This window comes from Doryrhamphus excisus, chromosome 2 (assembly GCF_030265055.1).
Source record: "Doryrhamphus excisus isolate RoL2022-K1 chromosome 2, RoL_Dexc_1.0, whole genome shotgun sequence".
NCBI lineage: Eukaryota > Metazoa > Chordata > Actinopteri > Syngnathiformes > Syngnathidae > Doryrhamphus > Doryrhamphus excisus.
In genome coordinates this window covers 587,508-604,925 of record NC_080467.1, presented here as the reverse complement: position 1 = coordinate 604,925, position 17,418 = coordinate 587,508, and the positions used below count along the sequence as shown (strand labels likewise).

General features: G+C 35.4%; 1 protein-coding gene across 2 annotated transcripts in view; it reads right to left on the bottom strand.

Annotated features, from left to right (window-relative positions):
* thada (THADA armadillo repeat containing) overlaps positions 1-17,418 on the bottom strand; it is a 109,575-nt gene that overhangs the window by 12,533 nt on the left and 79,624 nt on the right. For both annotated transcript variants that reach the window (XM_058050294.1, XM_058050303.1), the window contains exons 33-36: positions 14,459-14,583; positions 8,916-8,988; positions 8,469-8,619; positions 8,278-8,400 (exon numbers count right to left, since the gene is read on the bottom strand). In XM_058050294.1, coding sequence (XP_057906277.1) covers positions 8,278-8,400; positions 8,469-8,619; positions 8,916-8,988; positions 14,459-14,583 — 472 coding nt within the window. The remainder of the gene's footprint in view (positions 1-8,277; positions 8,401-8,468; positions 8,620-8,915; positions 8,989-14,458; positions 14,584-17,418) is intronic.

Here is a 17,418-nt window from a genome sequence, read left to right as displayed (position 1 = left end):
ATTATAAGTCGCACTTTTTTTTCATAGGTTGGCTGTTCCTGCAACTTATACCCCAGAGCGACTTATAAATGAAAAAAGTGTTTATGTTACATAAACACTGGACATCTTTTCTGTTTATGTTTATTTTTTGTGTAGCTGAATAAGCATTGTGTTAGCATATCTTACACCTATCTATTCTTTTATTAATGTTAGAACTTGCCTTCTAAGAGGACGTAATGTCTGTTTTGGTCAAGTAGTTTGGAAAATAAATTACCCGCAAAAAATGCGACTTATACTTTTTTATACTTTTTTCTACCTAATTATGCATTTTTGGCTTTATGTGACTTATACTCCGGAGCGACTTATAGTCCAGAAAATACGGTAGTCTATTTATTTCTGTTACATACAATTGGCTAGCGTGGTACGAATAGCCAAGGAAAAGTAAGGAGCACTAACTGAAATAAAAGTGCGCCGTGTCCGAGTGGTGGGTTTGCGTTGCGGGTTTACTGGCTGAGCGAGCAGTAAAAGGTCTGTTTAATGAGTGCCGTGCGCCATCATTCAGCCGCATCACCTCACTCGACCGTCATGAAATAAATATTTCACAGGGTGCCTTTAAAGTCAGCAGCCTGGGTTACAATAAGTTAGCAGAGAACGGCTCGGAAAACGCGGGTGCGTCAATCAGTTTGTTTTCAGTGATTTGGTATTTAGTAGTTGAAATTTGCTACGCCAAACTATGAAAAGTTCATTGATCTGACAGTTAAAAAAAAAAAAAAAACAAACAAAAAAACAATGGTACTATGACTTTAAGGTTCATTTGAATTTGTTATTTTGGTTTCAAAATCACATTTGCATTAAATGGCCTCTGGTGTCCAGCCCAAATCCCTTTGTGCTCTACAGAATAAACAAAGTGATTCCCCCGTTCCCATCCTGAAACCACCATTGCTGGGGGTCCCGTGTGAGAGTGACTGGAGTTTGGTTTCAGACACAATTAGTCTTGAGGTATTTGGCAAGTGGTGGTTATACTGGTGGGGAGGGGGTGGAGGACTTGGGGACTAAATTGGAGATTAATAAATCATCAAGTCCAGTACAATAGCACCATTGTGTCTCACAGCTCTGGGGGGAAAAAAAAGAGTCAACAAATCTGATGTGACTCCAACGCCACAGAGAAAATATAATATATTAAGTAAGGATCGACCGATACATCGGCTGGCCGATATTTGCGTTCTTTACTTGAATCGATATCGGCCGATGTGCGCGTGGGTTCGCAGATTCTTCCGGTCTGCCGCATGATTTACAGACAGGCATCCGCCAGGCAACTTTATTATTTATTTTTATATTTATTATTTATTATTTATATTTATATTTATATTTATATTTATATTTATATTATATTATATTATATTATATTATATTATATTATATTATATTATATTATATTATATTATATTATATTATATTATATTATATTATATTATATTATATTATATTATATTTATATTATATTTATATTTATATATATTTATATTTATTATATATTTATTTTTATTATATTTATTCCTTTTAAAGTTGATAGTGCCGTTTAAATGTGTGTTTAAGAAAGCTAAATCTTCAGTGTTTACATTTCAATAAATATTTGTTTAAATTTGAGACCTGGAATATTTGTTATCATTGTCATTTTTTCATGTAAATTGTGGGAGCAAAAGCAGTATCGGCCACAAATATCAGCCCAAGCAAAATCGGCCATCGGCTTAAGGATCGACCCGATATTTGAATCGGTATAAATATTTGTTAAAATATATGTAATATTTGTTATCATTGTCATTTTTTCATGTAAATTGAGGGAGCAAAAGCAGTATCGGCCACAAATATCGGCCCAAGCAAAATCGGCCATCGGCTTAAGGATCGACCGATACATCGGCCGGCCGATATATCGGGCCGATATTTGAATCGGTATAAATATTTGTTAAAACATATGTAATATTTGTTATCATTGTCATTTTTTTTTCATGTAAATTGAGGGAGCAAAAGCAGTATCGGCCACAAATATCGGCCCAAGCAAAATCGGCCATCGGCTTAAGGATCGACCCGATATTTGAATCGGTATAAATATTTGTCAAAATATATGTAATATTTGTTATCATTGTCATTTTTTTCATGTAAATTGTGGGAGCAAAAGCAGTATCGGCCACAAATATCGGCCCAAGCAAAATCGGTCATCGGCTTAAGGATCGACCGATACATCGGCCGGCCGATATATCGGGCCGATATTTGAATCGGTATAAATATTTGTTAAAACATATGTAATATTTGTTATCATTGTCATTTTTTCATGTAAATTGAGGGAGCAAAAGCAGTATCGGCCACAAATATCGGCCCAAGCAAAATCGGCCATCGGCTTAAGGATCGACCCGATATTTGAATCGGTATAAATATTTGTTAAAACATATGTAATATTTGTTATCATTGTCATTTTTTCATGTAAATTGAGGGAGCAAAAGCAGTATCGGCCACAAATATCAGCCCAAGCAAAATCGGTCATCGGCTTAAGGATCGACCGATACATCGGCCGGCCGATATATCGGGCCGATATTTGAATCGGTATAAATATTTGTTAAAACATATGTAATATTTGTTATCATTGTCATTTTTTTCATGTAAATTGAGGGAGCAAAAGCAGTATCGGCCACAAATATCGGCTCAAGCAAAATCGGCCATCGGCTTAAGGATCGACCCGATATTTGAATCGGTATAAATATTTGTTAAAACATATGTAATATTTGTTATCATTGTCATTTTTTCATTGTAAATTGTGGGAGCAAAAGCAGTATCGGCCACAAATATCGGCCCAAGCAAAATCGGCCATCGGCTTAAGGATCGACCCGATATTTGAATCGGTATGAATATTTGTTAAAATATATGTAATATTTGTTATCATTGTCATTTTTTCATGTAAATTGAGGGAGCAAAAGCAGTATCGGCCACAAATATCGCCCAAGCAAAATCGGCCATCGGCTTAAGGATCGACCGATACATCGGGCCGATATTTGAATCGGAATAAATATTTGTTAAAATATATGTAATATTTGTTATCATTGTCATTTTTTCATGTAAATTGAGGGAGCAAAAGCAGTATCGGCCACAAATATCGGCCCAAGCAAAATCGGCCATCGGCTTAAGGATCGACCCGATATTTGAATCGGTATAAATATTTGTTAAAACATATGTAATATTTGTTATCATTGTCATTTTTTCATGTAAATTGAGGGAGCAAAAGCAGTATCGGCCACAAATATCAGCCCAAGCAAAATCGGTCATCGGCTTAAGGATCGACCGATACATCGGCCGGCCGATATATCGGGCCGATATTTGAATCGGTATAAATATTTGTTAAAACATATGTAATATTTGTTATCATTGTCATTTTTTTCATGTAAATTGAGGGAGCAAAAGCAGTATCGGCCACAAATATCGGCTCAAGCAAAATCGGCCATCGGCTTAAGGATCGACCCGATATTTGAATCGGTATAAATATTTGTTAAAACATATGTAATATTTGTTATCATTGTCATTTTTTCATTGTAAATTGTGGGAGCAAAAGCAGTATCGGCCACAAATATCGGCCCAAGCAAAATCGGCCATCGGCTTAAGGATCGACCCGATATTTGAATCGGTATGAATATTTGTTAAAATATATGTAATATTTGTTATCATTGTCATTTTTTCATGTAAATTGAGGGAGCAAAAGCAGTATCGGCCACAAATATCGCCCAAGCAAAATCGGCCATCGGCTTAAGGATCGACCGATACATCGGGCCGATATTTGAATCGGAATAAATATTTGTTAAAATATATGTAATATTTGTTATCATTGTCATTTTTTCATGTAAATTGAGGGAGCAAAAGCAGTATCGGCCACAAATATCAGCTCAAGCAAAATCGGCCATCGGCTAAGGGTGATGGAAAAAAATCGGTATCGACATCGGTCCAAAAAAAAAACCATATCGGCCAATCCCTATTATTAAGATTAGATTCAGCACCTGAATTACCAATGTATAGCTACTCACACTCACTTGATTATAATGTAGCGTAATACTCATTTGTCACAGTTAATTAATTTTTAATAGAATATATTTGTATTTACGGCATACCAAAACATATTTATGACCTTCCAAGTATATTTTTAACATTATTAGAGCCCAATATACATTGAATAACACCCCTGTAATCACCTTTACATTTGCATTAGCCAATATAGTAGACATAACAAAAAATAAGACATGTAACTGAAAGTGATGTCGGGGATAATGTTAGCGATTATTGAAGCTGTTTTGAGATAATTTTAAAAAAAGTCTGTTTTTAGTGTCTAACCCAACATTACAGTAACATTACTGACACCTAGTGACCGGTGTAGAATACTACATATTATCACAACATCTTTGAATGTGTCTTCAGAATACCGTATATTTGTATTTTACTTCGTTTAGTCATTTTTATGCTTGAAAATGCTTAATTTAGGCCAAAATACTTCACATTTGTTTGATAGGCTGAAATGTGTGAGGGACCCGTCTCTGCCTGCTCCTCCATATCAAAGGGCCGGAAGTGTCGTCTCCCTCGAAAGCAACGCCTCAAACCCTTGATGACAGGTAATAAAACACACACAACTTAAAAGAAAGACTGGCAGAACACCAGGCGACGGGAAAAACACGCAAACAAGCAAGCACGTCCACACACAGTGACGAGTCGTCTCCATGTACGCAAACACACAAACAGTAAATTGGGTCTTATTTGCGGGACCAATCATTATGTTAGCAAATGTACTGTATATATACACAAAGCTTTGAAACCCGGGATGACTCATGGTTGTTGAATGAAAGATGGTAAAATAAAGCAAAAAAAAAAAAAAAAAAAAACAGGAACAGACATAGCCACCATTGTGAGGATAAGCGGTGAAAAAACGAATGAATAAATGAATGATTCGGTTGAGCTGGTTTCATTATTATACCTCTTGAGTGTTAAGTTGGTGTGTGATGAGTTTAGTAACACATTCCAAAAACATGCTAGGTTCATTGGCGACTCCAAATTGTCAGTAGGTATGAATGTGAGTGTGAATGGTTGTTTGTCTATATGTGCCCTGTGATTGGCCGGCCACCATTGTGAGGATAAGCGGTAGAAAACGAATGAATAAATAAATGATTCGGTTGAGCTGGTTTCATAATTATACCTCTTGAGTGTTAAGTTGGTGTGTGATGAGTTTAGTGTTCTTTGTAAGAACACTAACACATTCCAAAAACATGCTAGGTTAATTGGCGACTCCAAATTGTCCGTAGGTATGAATGTGAGTGTGAATGGTTGTTTGTCTATATGTGCCCTGTGATTGGCTGGCCACCATTGTGAGGATAAGCGTTAGAAAATGAATGAATAAATGAATGATTCGGTTGAGCTGGTTTCATAATTATACCTCTTGAGTGTTAAGTTGGTGTGTGATGAGTTTAGTAACACATTCCAAAAACATGCTAGGTTCATTAACGACTCCAAATTGTCAGTAGGTATGAATGTGAGTGTGAATGGTTGTTTGTCTATATGTGCCCTGTGATTGGCTGGCCACCAGTCCAGGGTGTAACCCCGCCTCTCAGCCGAAGACAGCTGGGATAGGCTCCAGCACCCATCGCAACCCTCGTGAGGAAAAGCGGTAGAAAATGAATGAATGAATGTATCAATGCTCACCGCTAATACATGATAATGTACGATGAGCCTACAAACTATGGTGCATTCAAGGACTGTTGAAAAAAATCAGTCAAACAGAGAAATATGCAGGTCACATGATTAAATTAAGGTTTTTTTTCATTTTTTTATGTGCATTTTTAGCTGTTTGTTTTTATCTGTTTTTATATCTTTAGAATGCAGAGAAAAGAGAAAGACTCGTGTTTATGGGTAATTGTTCGATTTCAAATTTCCAAGCGTCAGGAGAAGCCATGACACTTTAGTCTGGTTTAAATTTTGAAATGCAATGTAAAGATCTCCTGAGAATTTAACTAACGACGCCAACATGTTGCTCGGCTGCACTTATTCAATGCAATGGCTTTAAAAACGGTCTCGACGATTGCTTCTCATGTGGCGTGAGATTAGCCCGGTGGCATGAGAATCTGAAATGGAGCGTTCCTAACTATGCACACACACACACACACACACACACACATCCTTATAAATGTTGTTCCGGTGACCACAGTAAGTACAGTCTTACAATCACAATGACTGTTGTTTGGATATAACTCGTTTGAAAAAAAACCTAAATCCAACTCACTGGTGCGCATCTAATTTCAGAACATCAGACAAGTTTAGGCTTCAAAAGTGGACAGACATCACATTTTTCCAATTCAAGGTTTCTGCGGGTTTCATTTTACAGTCACTGCAATGTGATTTCTTTTTGGGTTTTTGGGCGCTTTGTCATTTACTTCAGGAATGTGATTTTCCTGGCCTCATCACACATTCATTTAGGATGACCACTTTATAGTGTTTCATTCCTTTTGTTTGGATCACACGTCTGGAATCCTATTCAAAAAGTTCATTATCATATAAAAGCTGGGAAGAATATTAACACTAAACTAACACTAAAATAGACAAAACAGAAACTAAATAGTGAATATTTCAGTCCAATAAGTCTGTAATTAATCTTAAAATCAGTCTTAAAACCTACTTTTATTCTCTGGCTTTTAACTCGTCGTGGTGTCTTTTAGTTCTTTCTTTTTATTTTAATTTTTTTTATTTTTTTTTATTTTTATTGCTTTGCTTCTTGTTTTTAATATTTTAATATCTATTTTACTATTTTATTTATTATTTGATTTTTTAGTTTTGGATTAAATTCAATTTGTGCCTTTTATTTATTGTATTTTATTTTTACTTTTTATTTTTACTAGTCTGTGCAGCACTGTTTATAAAATGTGTGATATAAATAAAGTGGATTGGATTGTAATTATATGCATTGTGCTCGCTTTTTACTTAAAGAAACCATGTTTTGTTTCTGAACCTCTATCTGATTTTTATCTGACTCAGTCTGGCCTTAAATACATAAACCAAATATGAATTGGGAATAATAAATGTATCCTGCTACTGCATTCATTACAAAAGACCGTTAAAAACATTATTCAAGTGAATGAAAACCTGCTATCTCTACCCCCCCCTTGATAAAAACTACTCAAGTTGTGTCTTCCTTATGACCCTCTGACATTAGGTTACGGTGTTATGTTATGTTACGTGATACCATCGATGTCGCCAGACACAACAAGCGTGGCTGCGACAGGAAAGCTGGGAACACAGAGGAAGTCAGCGCTGTAAGGACAGGAAGTCATGCGGTTGTCTAATATTTGGCAGCTGTCAGTCCTCAGCCTGTAAATGTGTGTTTGTGTGTGCACTCATCTGTCAGAAAGACAATGTTTTTTGGAGGTTATTACTTTTGAATATATACATGTATGTTTTTTCCCCCTACAAACTTCTCTTCAGAGGAATTGTAATTTATTGATGGTCCCTAGAAACAACCATCAGTTAGAGACAGAGCCAGAAATGTTTCATTGGGGTGGCCAAGCTAAGACAATTATTATTTATTTTTTATTTATTAATTATTTATTTTGATTATTTATTTTTATTGTTATTATTTTTTATTATTATTGTTATTATTTTTTTAATTATTTTTTTTATTTTTTATTTTTTTTTATTTTTTTTTTAATGTTTTTATTTTATTTTTATTATTTTATTATTATTATTATATTACCTGAAATAAATGTCTAGATGACCAGTAGGGTTGCCGGAGAGCAACCAAGGGTGGCCACGGCCACCACCGTAGCTCCGCCACAATGACATAGCAGTTTGGGCAGAATGACGGGGAACTAGCGCTGTAGCTAAGGAGCCAAATATCCAACGTCCGACTTCACCAAGGTACAACGCGACCATGTTTGCATGACGGTGTTGCATTTTCTTCTTCTTCTGGGCGGCGGCAGTTGAGTGGCAGCCATCATTTGTGGCACATTAGCCGCATCTAGCGCAAGTATGTTATACGCCAACCGGATCAGCCCGATCTGGTGGCAGAAGCCGCTGTTATGCGATTTGCAAAATTAACAAATTGCAAGGAGTGGGAGGGAGTATTTTTCGTTAAAGACGTTCCAGTTTGGTAGAAAACTTGTCATGCACAAGTTTCCGGTGGTGGCACACAACATACAAAAACGGCACAAGGGTTTTCACAAGGGTACGGAGACATCCCTAATAATTCTGAGAAACGTTAGCATTGCTTCAGCGGTGAGTTCGTACCTGCACTAATCAGATGAGCCGGTGCATTAGCAATGAAATCCGCTGCAAAACCTCGAACTTCCTGGTCTTCATCTTGCAACAGCGTAAACAAACTCCTCCACAGAGAGACTGTGCTGACGAGACCTTGGCACACAAACACATACTTTAATATCCGACACTCTTTTCCTCTTCCTCCATCTTTGTGGACTCACCGAGTGGTAGCTTAGAGTTGGTGAGCATTGAACCTGTTGAGTTGACCAACACCTTGGCAGCCATCAGCTTCACTTCCACCGGCTGCTCTTCACTGCAGCATGAGCACACCAGCGCCGCCCACTGACATAAGCAAGTCTCCGTGCTTGGACCCTAAATGAGGGGTTGAGAAAGAAATGAAAAATATATGATTTTCCTCCGTCTGTAGTTAATAATTAATTCATACAGCAGATGATTTAAATCAATGTATTAAAATAATAATAATGTTGATATAAGACTTCTGTCAGAGCACATGACTCAAATTTAAACACAAACACATTTGTCAGTAGATGATTGCACTGATGAAACATGATTCAAATAAATAGTTACTTAAAACAAATCAGTCAATTCGTGAGGCGTTTATGGTATATACTCAATATTGGAAAATATACTTTTAGATAGGGTTTTACCTTTGGGTCAGAGTTCAGAGTTTGGATTACCACTTGAGAAAGAAGTGTCATGGCTGCACAATAGAGTTCCACGCTGAAACACAAACATATTTTACCATCAGTTGATCTGATCCTACATGTTTAGTTAAATTTGATCATGCAAGAAAGCACTCAATTTCTTTTGATTTTTCATTCCAATATACAGTAAATGAATCAAAAAATGTATGCTAAATGTAGCTAAAATGTTGTATTCCTATGTGCCAAAGTTTCAGATAATGAGGTTTGCACATTTGGAAGTAAGCCCCAACAGAAGTTTAGGATGGCTGAAAATGCTCGGTTTCAAAAGGCGTGGTAAAACTGTGCCTTTTGTGATGTCACAGAGGGGCAAACTTCCTTATATGGTTCATAGTTAGGAAGCACTTTGGGCGTGCGGCCAGCGGAATGGGCTTGCCCGGAGGCGGGGCCGTAGGTGTAATAAATGCTGCGCCCCCCGCCCCGCTTTTAGCCTTGTTTTAGCTCTGAATGAATGTTTGAATATTGTATTTTAATACATCTTTTACTCTGTTTTTACTCAACTCTATTTTTATTTCTTTTTCTGTACTGTAAAGTGCTATACAAATCAAATGTATTATTATGATTATGCTTACAATTATTATAATTATGATTATTATGATTATTATTATGATTGTTATTATTATTATGATTATTACGATTTTTATGATTATTATGATTATTATGATTATTATGATTATGGTTATTATGATTATTCTGATTACTATGATTATTATGATTATTATGATTGTTATTATTATGATTATTACGATTATTACGATTATGATTATTATGATTATTATGATTATTATGATTATTATGATTGTCATGATTGTCATGATTGTCATGATTGTCATGATTATCATGATTATCATGAATATCATGATTAGTATGATTATTATTATTATGATTATGGTTATTATGATTATTATTATGATTGTTATTATTATTATTATGATTATTACAATTTTTATGATTATTACGATTATTATGATTATTATGATTAGTATGATTATTATGACTATTATGATTATGGTTATTATGGTTATTATGGTTATTATGGTTATTATGATTATTCTGATTACTATGATTATTATGATTATTATTATGATTGTTATTATGATTGTTATTATTATGATTATTACGATTAGTACGATTATGATTATTATGATTATTATGATTATTATGATTATTATGATTAGTATGATTATTATGATTATTATGATTGTTATGATTATTATGATTATCATGAATATCATGATTATCATGAATATCATGATTAGTATGATTATTATTATTATGATTATGGTTATTATGATTATGGTTATTATGATTATGGTTATTATGATTATTATGATTATTATGGTTGTTATGTTTATTATGATTATTATGATTAAATTAAAAAGGTTGTTTTGACAGGAAGCACAAATCAAATTCTGCAGAATCTGCAAAAAAAGTTTTCTTTGCGGGTTATTGTGTGTAGCTGCTCTATAGGAGACCACAACTCAATACAAAGGGTCGAAAAATGAGCATAATAGGTCCCCTTTAATGAATTTTATGAGGGATTTTCCCTGTTGTGAACGGGTATTGGGGTAACAGAGTGGCTTAATTATTTTGTACTTCATAATAAAGTAACAAATTATTTTTATTTCGACTTTTAGAGTTCAAAAATGATAACGTGATTTTGGGTGGTTTGTATGAAAGCCGTCGCTGCACCTCTTATGACATCAACTCTGCAAACACAACGAGCACGTATCAGCTTACTTTCCACAAAAGAAGTGTGCTGGTACTCACCACCATGTTATGAAGCACAAAAGCCCGACTCGCATTCAATCACATCAACCAACCCCAGCAACCCAATCTCATCCTTCCCTGCCTCTAATCTAAACCTTGGGGCCACTAGAAGGGAAAGTGGATCCCGGGTTCTGAGATTGTGGTCAGAAAAAGTCTTTCTAGGTCTAATACCCTTTGTAATCTGATCCGTATTCAAGCCTGTACTTTCTTGAAATGGTGAGAAAAGTGCAGCGGCGGCTTGTCAAGGAGGTGCATGTCTGTCAATGGATGTCAAAAGGGGCTCACAATGCGCACACATACACGGCATTCTGGGATATCACATGCCACATCCGCTTGGAAGAAACCACCCGCTGACTCATTACCCAGCAAAAAAAATAATACGTTGTAGCTGACAGCTGAGAATCCTCAAAGAACAATAATGTTATGATTTTTTTTTGTAGTTTTTAAACAAGACTGTCAGCTATTATATGTTTACATTACTGCTATCATTTCAACCACGCCTGCCAAAGCTACGACTGCTGTTTTCATTTGGAAGAGTCATTGACTGCTAATACAAGGCCTTGACCGAGTTGCAGGTTTGATTCCCAGCCAGGGCCCCGACGTTCAGCCATTAGAGACGTTCGATACCAGTCGTAAATCGGAGGGTTGTGCCGGTTTTTGTCTTTTCTTACTTTTCTTACTCCGTTTGAAACCCTTTCTTAAGTTAGTATACATAAATTAGGGGCTATCTAGTTAGCTCGGTAGCATGCTTAAAGCGGTGGCCGTCTCCTATGTCCCTGTGGTGTCAGCCTAGCCTGTACAAGACTTATTGTATGCAATGCAGTGTAATAATGACTAGTGATGGTGACTATAGGGATGCTATAATGGTTCAGTTGCTCTTCAGATTCATTCACATTTTGATTGATATGTATCCACCTTGATTTTTAAATAGTATCAGTATCGATGTCGGCGATACTGCCCTATATTTGGTCATATTGGATCAAAGTTGCAGTAATTTACACTTGATCAAATCCAAAATTGAAATTCTGGATTATTCACTGTAGATTAAATGAACATTTCAGGTTAATTAATTAATTAATTAATTTTACCTTAATTGAAGATGTGATTGTTGACAAAGATATAATGTGACAGGGAGATCAAGACGGATACCGCCTTTGTATTTTGCTGTGAGTTGTTATTTCTGGAATGAAATACAGTACTTGGCATCTTTTTGTCAAAATGCCCTCTCTTGAAACTTTCTTTGGCTCCATTTTGGATTATTTTGCCAAGCGAAGACTTAAGTTGAGAAAGACTATAAAAACAGTTTTTATTTTATTTATTATTATTATTATTTTTGGCTGTCTGGAACTGATTACCGTATTTTCTGGACTATAAATCGCTCCGGAGTATAAGTCACACAAGGACAAAAATGCATAATTAAGTAGAAAAAAAACATACATAAGTCGCACTGGAGTATAAGTCGCATTTGACCAAAACAGTCTAACAATAAAAGAATAGAGAACAGGCTGAATAGTTGTAAGATATGCTAACACAATGCTTATTCAGCTACACAAAAAATAAACATAAACAGTTTTTTCCATTTATAAGTCGCTCTGGAGTATAAGTCGCAGGAACAGCCAACCTATGAAAAAAAAGTGCGACTTATAGTCCGGAAAATACGGTGTTATTAATTTATCTTGAAGATTAATAATTAAGAAAATTTATTTTACAAACTATTTGACCAAAACTGACATTACATCCTCTTGGAAGGCAAGTTCTAACATTAATAAAAGAATAGATAGGTGTAAAATATGCTAACACAATGGTTATTTAGCTACACAAAAAATAAACAGAAAAGGTGTCCATGGTTATGTAACATAAACAGTTTTTATATTTATAAGTCGCTCTGGAGTATAAGTCGCAGGAACAGCCAACCTATGAAAAAAAGTACGACTTATAGTCCGGAAAATACGCTAATTGGATAGTGTTTTGGTTAGATTTAGACCTTCTGGGGCAGATTAATGAGGCTAACCAAGGTTCCACTGTACATGTGGTCCTCGATTACAATGTTTCACGGTTTAAGAACATGCTCCTATAAATCAATTTCCAAAGTAGCTTTAGTCCTTAAACAAGCGAAACGCTGGAGAACAGCTGGAATAAGTTCCAACTTCCACTAAAACTCGATGAACGTCACAGTCTAGGAACGAAACTCGTCGGTAACCCGAGGACCATCTGTACAAGCAAAGCTTCATGGAAAGAAGGTGGTATGTTCTCCGGCGCAGTTCAGGTGTGGCTAGTGAACCGCAGTTTACCTTCACTATGGACTCTGGCGCTGAATGAAGGCCTGTCAATCAACCTTACACAACACTGTGAAGGCTCTTTCATTAAAAAAAAAAAAAAAAAAAGTTGGGGTTGCAAAGTTGCATCTTGTCTGGCCTCTCTCTCATCCATCACAGATCAACAATAGTTTGTAAAAAAACAAAAAAGACTGGACTGGTGGCCAGCCAATCACAGGGCACATATAGACAAACAACCATTCACACTCACATTCATACCTATGGACAATTTGGAGTCGCTAACTAACCTAGCATGTTTTTGGAATGTGTTAGTGTTCTTACAAAAAACACTAAACTCATCACACACCAACTTAACACTCAAGAGGTGTAATTATGAAACCAGCTCAACCAAATTATTCATTTATTCATTCATTTTCTACCGCTTATCCTCACAATGGTGGCCAGCCAATCACAGGGCACATATAGACAAACAACCATTCACACTCACATTCATACGTACCTATGGACAATTTGGAGTCGCTAATTAACCTAGCATGTTTTTGGAACGTGTTAGTGTTCTTACAAAAAACACTAAACTCATCGCACACCAACTTAACACTCAAAAGGTATAATTATGAAACCAGCTCAACCGAATCATTCATTTATTCATTCATTTTCTACCGCTCATCCTCACAATGGTGGCCAAGCCAATCACAGGGCACATATAGACAAACAACCATTCACACTCACGTTCATACCTATGGACAATTTGGAGTCGCTAATTAACCTAGCATGTTTTTGGAATGTGTTAGTGTTCTTACAAAGAACACTAAACTCATCACACACCAACTTAACACTCAAGAGGCATAATTATGAAACCAGCTCAACCGAATCATTCATTTATTCATTCATTTTCTACCGCTCATCCTCACAATGGTGGCCAAGCCAATCACAGGGCACATATAGACAAACAACCATTCACACTCACATTCATACCTATGGACAATTTGGAGTCGATAATTAACCTAGCATGTTTTTGGAATGCGGGAGGAAACCGGAGTATCCGGAGAAAACCGTATTGAACTCTGGTGTGCTAGCTGTGAGGTCTGCGCGCTAACCACTCGACCGCCGCGCAGCCAATGGTTGAACAATCAACTGATATTTTTTTTGTTATTTATTGCTTTTTACAGTCTGTGGCATACGTTCCGGGACCAAATATCGAAAAATCAAGAGTAATTGAAACGTCAATAACAGTTCCCTTTGTTCGCAGATTTCAGATCAACATTTGCAAAAAAAAAAAGGCGACTTTTGGAATCAGATTAGATTGAACTCTAGAATCCTCTTTCTCTCTTCAATTGACGTTTTTCATTTGTGACACAAACCATTTCGTAGACCAGGCACATCAGCAGTTGTCTAACACGGAGATGAGTGACGAGTGGATCTGTCATGTGATCATCCTCTGACCTGTGTACAGCCCTCTGAGCGAGAGCAAGAAGATGCAGCAGGACCTTGTCTCGAGACAAATGCTGCACACCATCCGTCCAGTGGAGCTCGCCGCCACAGTGCAACACACTCAACACTTGGAGGACCTGCGGAAAGAAACTGAAGATGAGATGAGGGACGAGGAAAACACAGGAAATGCAGTAATCCCTCATTTATCACAGTTCTTTAGATCCAGATCCGACTGTTATAAATGCATTTAAAGTAGGATTCCTTATTAATAAATGGAATATTTCCATTGTCAGGAGCATAGAAAACCTGTTTACAACATTTTATTTGTCGTTTTGGAGTAACTATACTGAATATATGAAGAGCTTGCAACCAAAAGGCGCTAAATCCAATTTTCACTAAGTTGCATGTTTTTCATGAGTTTAATAGACCTCTGTCATGTGTATCCAAATCACATATTTTGGTCTTGAAATCATTTTTAAAAATATGAAAAAAAAGTGATATGAAATGTATGCTTTCAACCAAAAGGAGCTAAATCCCTTTCTTTATTCTTTATTCTGATTGGCCCAAGTTTCCCATCTATTGATAATCTGACCAATCAGAGAGAAGAATACAATTGGCGCTGCACATACAGAAAGCCAGTATCAGTGCGCATCCTGTTTTGTTTGTGTACATGAAGTACACGTATGATAGTTACAGTATGTTATGCAATTCAGGAGAACACAAATTGTGTTTTTACAGTATTCTGTAACATGGAAGTTTTTTTTTTTACGCCATAAAAGGCATGTCTCTACCTTGACACCTCCAACTTTCATGAGAAACTTTATTTTACTTGTACTAAAAAAACATACAATGTAAAGAGTTTGGAATGAGATGATTTTTGTCACTGTCACCTTCATGGTGCAGTCAAATATGAGCACTGCTTTTAAAAACATTTATATTAATTTAATTAATAATAATTATTTTGTATTGTATGTTGAGAATGGCTTCTGTGTTGTAATTATTTTATTAGCATAGCACATTAAAGCACCTTACATTCTTTTACAACAATGCCATTGAAGAAGTTAAAGGTGACTTCAAATTTATTTCAGCCAAAAGGCGCTAAATCCGAAAAAAAATACTAATTAAATATAATTATAATTAAATTATTTTTTATAATTTTTTTATAAATTTTTTATAAATTTTTTATAATTTTTTTTTATTAATTTTTTTATAATTAAAAAAATATATATAAAATACATGGTGTGTGCAGGATTTTTATAGCATGCATTTTTATGACCTATATTGATAGCTCTTTCATTTGCAATATAAACTTGATGACCAAATAGATTGATATATGCGTAGTTAAAAATCATTGATTTTCTCGAAATCAGTCAAAATGGATTTAGCGCCTTTTGGTTGCAAGCTCTTCATATAAAACAAAGTATTGCACAATGCACAATGTCAGGTAAATTGCAGTAAAACTGCAGAATAGCAGTGATGCAACAAAGTAAACGAGCTGCGGTTTGATTGCCGCGTGCGTACTCAGCACGGCAGCGACGGTCGACTGTGAGAACACGGACTACGTCCCTTTGCAAATTTCAACTCAACCACGCATGAAAAAGCTGCTGGTATAATTCCGGCCGGGTATTTGATCACGACTCTTGTCAGAATTGGTTGAGGTCATTTCAACTGGTTGCTTTCCTGAGACAGATGTGGCTTCCCTTTGGACAGGAAAACCGGTATTCCAGCGGTTGTCAGTTCATGGCAAGCTGGAGCCTTGGTGGTTCTTGAACATCCTAGTCAATTTCCTTTCATCTGAGGCTAACGGTATGGGTTTTTCATCCAGACCTTGACATCAAATTACATGTGTAATTGTTTGAATAGATGATCTTGGAAGCTGCGTTGGTCCAAAAATATGTAATGGTAATAATAATTGTAGAACGTAGAATAATTCCTGAACGTTTGCGACTCAGCATTCATGGCCCCGCAAATAAAAAAAAAAACAAAGGCCATTTTATCCACAGAAAAACACACAAGTCCATAATAATTTATGATATCTACGTATTAAATAATAATAATAATACAAATAATATATTATTAGTAGTAGTAGTATTATATATAATAATATAACCATAGTAACTGTCAATATAGTGATATAACAATAATAATAATAATAAAGAAATAGCAATAATATTGATAATATTTTATTATATAATAATAATAATAATAAACATATAATATAATTATTAATTCACTTAAATCAATGATTATTTATTATTATCATAATAACATAAAATACAATTATTAATTAAATGAATTTAAATTACATTAATTATTATTATATAATTAATACAAATATTATTATTAATAATAATTTATTATTATTTTATTATTATTATTCGTAGTAGTAGTAGTAGTATATCACTACATCTACAGTTACTATGGTACCCATTATGTCATTGTATGGTCATATCACCTCGTACTTTGGTATGTGACAAAAAATTAAAATAAAAAAAACAAAAAAAAATAACAAACTATATTAGGAAAGCAGGAAGTGAACAAATGTAACAGTTATTGATTGTAAAAGTACCAGATGGAGGGGTAGGATTTAATAAGCTTTGCTTCTTCCTACTCCTTTTGGACATGTGGAACTGGGAACTGATTATGGGATGCACTCAATTGTAATCTGATGCATGTTCTAATTAAATAAAACTATTACCATTACCATAATTAATCAATTATAATAATGCGGGTAAAATGTACAGCCTACATGTGCAACTGTTAAAAACACAATTTTTCCATAGTTTAGGTCTTCAAACATCACTGATAATTGTTCGTTTTTCATCAGTAGACCAGTAGACTAGTTTCAAAGAGGGACAAACCGACAGAATCCACCTAGCAGGACGCAGTAAACCTGCTGAATAGGTGACCCGGGTTTACGAACACATTGAAATACGACCTCCTGTCACGAGACAGGAAGTAGACCACATTTT